This window comes from Meleagris gallopavo, chromosome 11 (genome assembly GCF_905368555.1).
Source record: "Meleagris gallopavo chromosome 11, MGAL_WU_HG_1.1, whole genome shotgun sequence".
In the NCBI taxonomy this organism is placed as follows: domain Eukaryota; kingdom Metazoa; phylum Chordata; class Aves; order Galliformes; family Phasianidae; genus Meleagris; species Meleagris gallopavo.
In genome coordinates this window covers 11843909-11854856 of record NC_139414.1, presented here as the reverse complement: position 1 = coordinate 11854856, position 10948 = coordinate 11843909, and the positions used below count along the sequence as shown (strand labels likewise).

The 10948-nt window shown below is 46.4% G+C and overlaps 2 protein-coding genes across 4 annotated transcripts; both read left to right on the top strand.

The window, feature by feature from the left end:
* On the top strand, positions 1-3308 carry PIGZ (phosphatidylinositol glycan anchor biosynthesis class Z (Gwada blood group)). Of its 3 annotated transcripts, XM_085233222.1 has the most exons (3): positions 10-270; positions 592-1916; positions 3172-3308. In XM_085233222.1, exons 1-3 carry the CDS (start codon positions 153-155, stop codon positions 3226-3228), a joined length of 1500 nt encoding a protein of 499 aa, XP_085089348.1. In that variant the 5' UTR covers positions 10-152; the 3' UTR covers positions 3229-3308. The 3 variants fall into 3 exon arrangements, with proteins under 3 accessions (XP_085089349.1, XP_085089348.1, XP_085089347.1); XM_085233223.1 differs by having other exon boundaries at positions 1-270; positions 641-3244; XM_085233221.1 differs by having other exon boundaries at positions 592-3244.
* An 823-nt stretch (positions 3309-4131) lies between these two features.
* Positions 4132-6861, top strand: LOC100544974 (nuclear cap-binding protein subunit 2). The gene is made up of 4 exons (XM_010716382.4): positions 4132-4624; positions 4714-4895; positions 5107-5245; positions 5819-6861. The coding sequence occupies exons 1-4, from the start codon at positions 4277-4279 to the stop codon at positions 5888-5890; spliced, it is 741 nt and encodes a 246-aa protein (XP_010714684.2). The 5' UTR covers positions 4132-4276; the 3' UTR covers positions 5891-6861.
* Positions 6862-10948: the final 4087 nt, after the last annotated feature.

Here is a 10948-nt window from a genome sequence, read left to right as displayed (position 1 = left end):
CCGCTGCCGTCTGTACGCGTGTAAATGCAGCGCGTTGCACTGCGGTGCTCAGATGCGTGACTCGAGGCATTCTGCGCCTGCGCACTCAGCCCGCTCTGCGGCGCTCCGGCCGGCGTCGTGCGCCCCCTCGTGGCCGGCGGTGCGGGGCCGAGATGGCGGCGCGGCGGCTGTGGGCGCTTCTGGCTGCGCTGCGGGCGGGGTGGTGCCTGCTGCCGCAGGCCGGCTACCTGCATCCCGACGAGTTCTTCCAGTCGCCCGAGGTCATGGCAGGTAACGCGGCGGGAGGGCGGGAGGGGCCGAGGCACGCAGAGCTCGTGTCCTCACCGCGGTTCCGCCCGCAGGCGGCTCCTGGCCGTGTCCCGTCCCTGCGGCAGCGCTGCCCGAGCGGCGGCGCCGGGAGAAGGGTAAGAACGGAGGGCGTGCTGAAGGATGCCGGCCGCTGCTCTGGCGGCGGCTGTGCAGCGCAATGCCGAGTTGTACCCCGACGCTGAAGTACTGAATAAAATAGATACGTCTGCTTTTTCTTTCTTTCCTTCCTTCTTTCTTTCTTTCCTTCTTTCTTTCTTTCTTTTTTTTTTTTTTCCTTTGTAGGAGACGTTTTAAACCTACGGGTCTATTATCCCTGGGAATTCCTTTCCAGCTCTCCCTGCAGAACAGCTGTTTTCCCATTACTGACCTCTGGAGTTGCCTACTGGGTGCTGAAGGCGTTGCAGCAGCTGGATGTGTGCTCGCGTTGTGTCAGCAGCTATACCCTTCTCGTGTCTCCTCGCCTTCTCCTTACGGTCTTTTCTTTTGTACTTGACTACAGCGTGCACCGATTGGCTCCTGCCTGGGGAGCGGATCCGTGGGAAGCGCTGCTCCTCCTTGCAGGATCGTATGTCACTTTGGTGTTTTATACCAGAACGTTCACCAACACACTTGAAGGATTTCTCTTTGCACTTCTGCTGGTATTAGTTTCCGCCAACAAATCTGACAGCGGCATCACAAAGCCTACACACAGCCCTCTTCTAGGTGTTGTAATAGCTGCAGGGTTTTTCAACAGGCCGACTTTTCTGGCATTTGCACTAATGCCCCTGCTCTACTGGGCAGGCTTAAATGCTGACTCCCAAAAGAGCATTAAAACTCTCGTAAGCCCCTTTATAAAACTTATCACCTGTGCATGTTTCACTGCCGTTGTCTTCATAACAGCTGACACCATGTATTTTACCTCAGTGGGCTTGGACAGCCTTTTCAGCTTTACAAACAGCAGCCTGTTCGATGTCATAGCTCTGTTAAATCACAGAGTGGTGGTGACCCCTTTCAACTTCCTCTGCTATAATCTTGATTCTCGTAACCTTGCACAGCATGGAAGTCACCCGCGAGTTACACATTTTCTAGTTAATGGAGTAATGCTCTTTGGGATCTTACACCTTCTGGCCATCGATGCTGGGTTTAAAATGCTAAAGAAATACATCCATCAGTTAATGCGGGTCAGATTGTATTACCGTGGGCCACCCAGGTTATCAGTGCATTCTGATGGCCAGCCAACGCTGCTGCTGTTTTATTTTGTTCCTTTGGCACTTCTCTCCCTGTTCAGCCACCAAGAGCCTCGATTTCTCATCCCTCTCATCTTGCCATTAGTCCTGTTCAGCGCATCACAGAATAGAGCTGTGAAGTGGAAACCCATCATTATCATTTTTAATGTTCTCGGGGCTTTCCTCTTTGGATGCCTGCACCAGGGGGGACTGATACCATGTTTTTTTCACTTAGAGCACGTCTTGCATTCTTCAGACTCCTCAAACTATCCAAGACACTATACTCTGCTCTTTGCTCATACCTACATGCCTCCTAGGTCTCTGCTAAACATCAAGAAGAAAGACACGCACGTAGAAGTGATTGATATGGCTGGGTCTGAAGAGGAAACCCTCTGCCGAATGGTAGGACAGCACGCAAACAACTGTACCTGCAGTGACTGTCACTTTTTGGTTATAATCCCTGGTACAGTCAGAGCCACAATTACAAAATGTGGTGTCTCGCTCAAGAATGAGACTTTGATATTTCCACACTTATCAATGGAAGATCCACCACAAATATCCTTCCTATTCAGTGGAGACTGGAAAAGTCAGTTAGGACTATACATCCTTCAGCTAGGCAGAGCTCAGCAGAGACTTTAGATCTCAGAACATTTTAGGTTTTCACTTTGACACTGCCCAAATGTGCTGTCAGACCTTCCTCTTCAAAGTCCTGTGCTCAGCACAGGCAGTGCTGTTGTGAGCTCAATTCTCCCCCTTTCTTCATGCTCAGCATAGCCACCTCTACCAAGATTTGAATCATTCAGTCCCTGTGGTGTTCCTGAGGAGCTTGCCTCATTTTCCTCATAAGAGAGGATGAACCCAGAGACCACAGAAACCAACCTGAGCTTCGTTCTTTTCGTATGAGATATACATTAGAAGTTCTAATCTCAGATAGAAGGTTTGTGGGCTGTGCTACTGACAATAGGCATTTAGCTCATCTGCTGGAGAGAGGTTACTAGACTAGGAGGACTTCATCTGATTCAATATGGTTTTACCTTCATGCTCTTGAAACTTCAGACCCTCCTCTCTGTCCCTATACACCATATGGACACCAGTGTTACAATATTGTTTGAGGTATTTCTGTCCTGAAAAATCCCCAGTACTGATGTAACAGAAGCAAATTTAGAACATGGAAGATGCTTCAGCACAGGCATTTATGCTAAATTCTAAAATTCTGCCTTCTCATAAAGCATTTTGCATGGTAAGTCTCCCCTGTGTGCTCACCATGAACCCCTCCATCCCTCATTGCTGATACCTGCATACTAATGGTGTGTGCTTTTTGGTGGGGTAGCAGCAGAGTGGCTGTACCAATGACTCACCCAGTAGCAGAAGGAATTACAAAACCATCACGAATGTATACTCTAAGTCAATTTCTTTTTCGCTCTTTTAAGTTGGGACAACAGTATTGTGCCAAAATTTGTATTCCATGTCCTGCTTACTGTTTTCAGCTATTTTAAACAGCTATAAAGTTTCATAACTATTTTGAAACTTGTGATCTTATGAACTTATGGTAACTGTTGAACTTATGATCCCTGTACAAATGGGGTAGATCTTGAAACTCTTCCTGGTTGTGACGAAGCACCAGTTCCACAGCATGATGAATTTGTACCACTCACAGGTCACCTGGAGCAGAGCCAGACAGAGACCCCAGACTACAAATACTGACTCAGATTGAAAAGCACTGCTTCTGAATCATCAGATGGACTTTTATTGAGTACATCATAGATTCAGTTTTTCCAGTTTAATTTTACCAGCAGCACCAGAAGCCACATATCTTGCCCAAGGAGACTGTGGACGCCCCATCCCTGGATGCACTCAAGGCCAGGCTGGATGTGACTCTGGGCAGCCTGGTCTGGTGGTTGGCAACCCTCCACATAGCAGGGGTTTGAAACTAGATGATCATTATCGTCCTTTTTAACCCATGCCATTCTATGATTCTGTCTCATAGGGAGGGTTTTTCACCTGCAGTGATACCAACAATGGCAATCTCCTTCCCAGGTCACCTCAGCATGCAGTCAGCTGCACCCAGAGGTGTGTGGCAAAGCTATTTAAGTCTCGTGGATGTTCACACAGTATTGAAAGCAAAGCCGCCCAGCCTATCAGGACGATGGATACATTTGTTCCATTCTACCCATCATCATCATCAACATCACTAGAGCTCTCTTTGTCTCAAAGCTGCCACACAAACACAGGCTATGTAAACTATCGCTGCTGCACGGATAGGAATCGTTACAGCACCTCCGGTGAGAAATGGCTTTATTTGAGGTTTCACATCACGCAGTGACAATCTTCACAGTATTCTGGATGACGCTCGATGTAAGCCTGCCCGCTGCCTGTAGCTGAGCGCCGTGCACAGTGCGAAGTGATGGTGACACGGTGACAGACACGGTGACCGGCCCCACCGCAGCGCTCCTTGGTCGCCTCCGTGCCGTTCTGTGCCGCTCCTCGGGTCACCCCGCTCCGCCCGGTGCCATCGCCGCGCTCCGGCTGTCACCGCCGAACCGTCTCCACGGGGCCGGCCACGCGCACGGCCGCCTCCCGCCGCTCAGGGCCGGCCGCTCCTTCCCGGTCCCCGTCCCGGTCCCGATCCCCTCCCAGGGGATTCCGGCCGGCCCCGCGGCCGGCCGTCGTCCTTCAGCCCCCCCAGGAAGGCGTCCCGCAGGCGGGTCAGGCCGGGCCGCAGGTCCCTCGCCGCTCGGCGGGCGCCCAGCTGCCCTCGGGTGATGGCGCTGGCGGTGAGGCGGGCGGCGGCGCGGATGGGCCGCGACTCGGAGAGTTTCTCGATGAGGTGCGGGTTGCTGAGCAGCGCCAGCAGCACCCGCCGCAGCACCATCCTGCGCGCCGCTCTCGCGAGAGTCGCCGCGAGCCGAGCGTTCTCGCGAGAGCCGCGGAGCGGGAGGGACCGGTTCTCGCGAGAGCGGCGCCGCGTCCCGCCATTGGCGGCGGAATCCGGGGCGCCGTGTCGCGCCGCTGCGGTGCAGGCCAGCAGCATGTGCTCGGGCGGCACGCTGAGCATCCTGCGCAGCGACTCCTACGTGGACCTCAGCCAGTACCGCGACCAGCACTTCCGGGTAAGGGCCGCGGGGGTCTCGGTGTCTGTCCCGATCTCAGTCTCGGTCCCGGTCCGTATGCCGCCGGGTAACGCTGTGGTTGCGCTTAGGGCACGCGGTACGACCAGGAGCGGCTGCTGAGGAAGAGCTGCACGCTGTACGTGGGGAACCTCTCGTTCTACACCACAGAGGAGCAGATCCACGAGCTGTTCGGCAAGAGCGGCGACATCAAGAAGATCATCATGGGGCTGGACAAGGTGAAGAAGACCGCCTGCGGCTTCTGCTTCGTCGAGTATCCTTCTGCCGGCCGCGTTCTGGCGCTGGGCCTGGGCGGTAAAACATTCTCTGAGCACCAGAGTAAGAATGGGCTTTTATTGGTATCGTGCTTCCCTGCGATGCACGGCCTCTGTCGGTCCGGGTGTTGTCCTGCTATCGCTCTCTGTTCTCTCTGAGCTCTCAGGCCTGGCAGATCTGTGCACGGTTTTCTTTAACAAATTCCTGAGGTATTACGCAAGAGGAGATGCTGAGAACGCAATGCGGTACATCAATGGGACCAGGCTTGACGACAGGATCATAAGGACGGACTGGGATGCAGGATTTAAGGAGGGCCGGCAGTACGGCCGGGGGAGGTCAGGGGGCCAGGTAGGTTGTCTGCTTTCTGAGGGGCTGGTGACTGATTGCTTTTTGAAGGGACGCACCCAGAACAACTTAAGAAACAGCAACTTCAGAGGTGTTGAAGATCATAATATACATTAATCCCTAAGTGTTTTATCAGTGGTGTTATCTGCTGAGAATAAGTAATTTTTTTCATGTATTTCACTGAAAGTATTTTCAGAAGCCTGATGATTGTTTGGGGAGGTAATTCATATAAATAAACCCAGGAAATGTAAAGCTGACAAAAACACAAAAGGTAACACTCAACTTACCAAAAGTCAGGCAGATAGCAGATGGTTTTACTACTGAGAAATGAGACAAAGTGATGATGGCCAGTCTGTCTTGATTGATAGTGCCCAAAGGGACCATTTGACAGGAAGGCTATTTGACCTGGCATTCTGGGCTTGTGCATGATGCACTTTACCTTCCCTTTTGTCAGACAACTTTTGTGCAGACTCAGTTTGACTATATAGTCTGATGGTGTAGTAGCTCTTGCTAAAATACCTTTCTGTATATATTTACCAGACTTTTGTTTTTTGTTTTTTTTTTCTCCTTTGTAAGGTCAGAGATGAGTATCGGCAAGACTACGATGCTGGAAGAGGTGGCTATGGTAAAACTGTTCAATGCCAGTGAATAGTGAGTGACTCATCGGCCTCACAGGAGAACTAAATGCCAGTCGTAAATGTCACGAGGTGCAAAGTAGATCTTTTGCACACAAGTTCATGTAAATAGAAATTTATAGGAGCTACTATCAGTGTTCCTGTAATCAAATAGTATATTCTATTTCTCTTCTGTTTTAATACCAGGATGCAAAACGTTGCCAAGTACACTAATACACAGGACCTGGGAGCAGGGTTTTAAGCAATAGTATGCATGAGACTGTGGTCTCAGAATGCTGCTGCAAATCTACTGAAACAATCAAAGGTTTAACAGAATGGTGCTTCTTTTTTTTCCTGGCAAAAACTTGATTATTCTGTCACTGGATGTTGTTTATGTTAGTATTACAAAGCAGAGGGGGGGGGTATAAATGTATGATTCAGAGACTGAAGGAAAAGTCAAAATGCCCAAAAGGAAAATGAAATTCCAATTTCTAGAGTAGTCTTAAAGTTTTAGACTTTAAGTTTGGTGAATTAAACACTGATGCTTTTCCTTTCTTAGTTAGCACACATCTGTGAAGAGCACAATAAAGCAAGCCAGATTGAGCCCAGGAATCATAAAATGAGAAGCAAACCTAGCAGATAGGAGAAATCAGACCTTGCAGTGTTCTTCAGAGTATACTGCTGTTGTATGACATTGTATGGTTCAGAACTATCTTGCTTTGTGAGGTATGGAGTGCAGGAATTACAGTACTAGTTATTTTCATGGTTGGAGTAGTACTGTTTTACTTCAGTCTGGTAATGCTCCATAGCCTTAATATTTGAGGAATGTCTGCAAGGGTAGCATGGGGCCAAGCTTTGCAGTTAATCCCTTTCCTGCTCCTTCCTTGCCTTAGTCAAAATCCGTATGAGGAATTATCTGTATAGTGAGAAAGTTTGTTCTCAAAATAGATTTTCTGTTTGAGAAACCTGATGGCAAATAAAGTTAAAAATAATTTTAAAAAATTAGCTTTGGAGAAGCTTTACTTTATATGGAGTGTGTGGTACTGGTAAAATAATTGTGGGGCTCTTCGCATTTTTTTTTTTTTCCTCTGGATCTTAGGACAAGGGGGAATATGTTAGGCAAAAATTCCATATTCAGAGGTGCTGAGGCAGTGGCCCAAGTTGTCTAGAGTGCTGTGGGTGCCCCCTCCCTATAGGTGTGCAAGGTTGGGCTGGGTGGGGCCCTGGGCAAACTGAATTGGTTGGGGGCCACCATGTCACTGCAGGGGTTGGGACCAGACTGACTTCCCAAGCCATTCTATCATACTGTGATTAATACTGCAAGTTAATACGATGGGATATTGTTGTAATATTGCATCAGGAAAGTGTGAAATGAACTGCTGAAATGAACTGGGTTTAGAAGAAATTGTTAAAGGCTGATGGATTTTTTTTTTTTCCTTTTGGATGGACTTTTGAGTTCTTTGGAAACTGCAATTTATAAAGCTTTGTCCAAATACCTTGACTTCCCAAAGGTCTTTAAAATCTAAAGTATGTAAAACTTGACCTTTATTCATGGAATATAATATTGGAAATCTCGATATGTTTCTAATATAGAGTTAGTCACAACTGTTACTGTACATTGGAAGTACAGAACTGCAGTGAGATGCCTTTCCCAGTAAGTGAGGTTGAGGGGGGCCTTTTGATTTTTTTTTTCTTGTTTTTCTTTTTTCCTGGCACGTAGAGTAAAGCTGGATTTTCAGGATCACTTGATGCTGATCTGAAAACAAGACGTTGAGCAGATTATCTTTTTCTGTGTAGAAAAATCATTTGATTATGAGCTTGCAGCTTGTAATCTGCTGTAGGAAAACTCTGAAGTTTATTTTTTTGCAGTGCCAATTTTGTGTAAAAGTCTGTACTATCAAAACTTGAGGTCACTTTCAAATAAAGCTGCAACACTGAAATGATTTTTTTCCCCATTGATTCAGTTTAATAAATAAACAGAAATAGAGATTATCTACATTTGGTAGCCCTGAGAAGGACTTAGGGCTCCTGGTAGATTTAAAACTGGACATGAGGCAGCAGTGTGTGCTTGTGGCCTGGAGCGCCGTTTCCTGGGCTGCAGATCAGCAGACAAAGACTGGTTCTGTTTGATGCTGTGTTTAATGGTAAGTATTGGAAATGGTGACAGAGATATGAGGTAAGGCTCTCAAAAAATATTCACATCTATTAATATTGTAACAATAACGTCATGAATTGTACAGCCTCAAAATGAGAAGCCACTAGTAAGTATAGAAAAACACCTGTGCATGTGATACTGTAAGACAAATTCTTGTTTTAATCAATGGGTCTGTTCAGATCAGGGCAGTATTCTTTAGGAGTTAGGTGCTGTCTAGTAAGAAGATGCTGTGCATGTAACTGGTTTACTGAGTGCATCATAGTGCAGTTCCAGCTGTGGTTGGTTTGTAAGGGGGCTGCACTCGTAGGACTTTCATTTTTTTTAACAAACTGGATAAACCAGCTGTGCTATGCATCTATCTCTGCACTGCACTGAATAGCACAGGGAGAGGTTTTACAACTTTTCAAGTTGTCCTTTTAAGAAAAGCTGGGACTTGTCTTCAGTAGAGGATCCTGATCCTCTCTTGTTCTTCCCATTGAATGGGAAGGAGGCTGGTTGGAGATGACTTGCTTTATTAATGACCCATTTCTAATGAGATGAGGAGTTATAATGAGTTAAGTGATTTTATGTTTTTGGGGTTGTTTATTTTTTTGGGGGAGGGGGTTGTTTTTGTTTTGTTTTGTTTTAGTTATTGGTATGATGATGACCAGCTTTCAATTTCTTTTAACACAGAAACAACAATTTGGAAAAAAATAATAAAAACTGAAAGGTTTTTTACTGTGAGGTTTTCTATTTTTCAGTGGGATTTAAAAGCACATGGACATACATAAAGCCTTAGTTTCTTAAAAGGGGTTGTAGAGGAAACTGCTTGAGCCTGGTTTGATTTTAACATTTTCTAGTAGCAGTCTGGCATGGCTCTGCTGAAGCAAGGGCTGTACCAAAGCAGCTACTAATTTCATGGCCTCTTAGAGCATGGAAAGTGTATGTCTGCATAAAGTTAGGGCTCAGTGCTTCAGGGACCAAAGTTTCCTGTGTAGTGTGTTGTTATAAAGGTAAGCCATGATGGTCCAGTTTACAAGACGATTACGATTTGGGAGGAACACAGAGTTTTTCCTTATCACCTACCTACATTATTTACTCCAAGCTTGGCCTGGAGAGGTCTTGAGCAGGTCCTGCTTAACATTCCAAACAGTAGCAAATTACGGGATAAGGGTTGGGCAGATTTCCTGTGTTCCACTCTAATTTCTGGGAGATTGAACTAGGACAGGAGAATATGTGAAAATATGAGATTTATGTAGTAATGCTACATAACTTAACCCAATGCCTGTGCCACAAAGACAGCAAGGTTCTGTTGTGTCCTGGTCAGATGAAGATGGTTACAGAAGGAAGAGAGTTTGGTGACCTTCAGAAGCCACATTCTGAAAGCAGAAGTGTGTTCTCATTTATTGGTTCCATATTTCATGGTGACGATCTGCCCCTGCTCTGCTTCCCAGCCTGCTTCCAGAGACAGAGGTGTGCTTTACCTCAATGGGATATCACTCTTCACTTTTATTTCAGCTTCTAATGAGAGATTGAGCATCTGTTATGGTTATCTACAAGGGAGGAGGAGAACAAGTAGACACAAGTATCCAAACTGTTCTTTGCAGCACTCACTCACTAACTGGCATATTTAGATCTGATGCAAACCTTTCCCTTGCACAAAGCCATGGCGTTTGAGCTTCAGACACAAGGAGCAGCTGGGAAGTGCCAGCTGGCTCCCTCTCCTGACTGCAAAGCAGTGTGTCTGCTTTCTGAACTATCAAAGCCAGCTGCTGGCAGCAGCTCGATGCAGCATGCGATGCATGCTACAGGCTCACAGCTTTGCTTTTTGTGTGTTGTAAAAATGAACCAAAGAAAGCCAAAACCCACCCTAATTCTGTTCTGGATGCGTAGTAAGAAACTGAAATACCATTGGGGAGGAAAGAGTGTGTGTGTTAAGTGTTACTCAGGGAACAGCTGGGAGCATCACCTTTCCGCTCTGCCCCGAGGAGAGTACTGTCAGCTATAAGACTATAGCTTAAGTGCTTGTGTTGTTTTTAATGTTATTTTCATTAGAGCTATCTCTGACCCATTAGTCAGAGTGGGATGTTACAGATTCCTCTGTAAGGATGCTATTGGATCATAATTTACCTCAGCCATGAATAAAAGATGTTTTTCTCTCAATGCAATTTGAGGACAAATGGGAAATAAAATTTGCCATTTTTATATTTATCCAATTACATGTAACATAAGCATCAGCATAAATTAGCCAGATGCAGCCAGCTTGCAATTAAGTTTCTGGATAATGAAACTTCCTCTTTCTGCACCTATCTTTCCCTGCAAGGCAATGATTTGAAAAGAGATGCAGTTTTTGTACTCACAGTAGATAAGAACATGTTAGATATAAAAATGCACTTGTCTTTAGATCTGTAGCTCACACGTAGTTTGAATTGCATCAAGTTGAACTTGTGTCAGCTTTCTGACTTCCTTCTATTAGTTTGAAATAACGATCCTATTCCTTCGTGCTTCGTATTGTTATGTTTTTGGAATGGCTGATTTTTCTGAATTAAACGCTTGTCTGTTTACCTTCATTATAAATCATTGCCTTTTCATTGGGCAGTTGGGTGTTTGGTTTTCTGAAATACCACTGTTCTGCAGCCTGTTCGATTGCTGTTAAGAGAACCAGCCGGAGCACAGTCAGCATGTCGTGCTGCCACAAGATGTCATGAGAAGCCGTGTCTGACTGCAGGACTCACACACTGCATCCCTGGCACTCGGCGAGGCTGAGCAGTGCTTATGGAGCAATGTGCTCTGGGGGCGTATCGCTTTGCCATGCTGCTCCTTGAAGAAATGCTTTTTTGTGTTATTTTTGCATTGAAACAAACATCTGGTGACTGAATTGCCTCCGAACACACCCTGAAGTGACAGAAGTGAATGTGTGCTGACAGTGCTGAGATGTAGTATAATGCTGAGCACCAT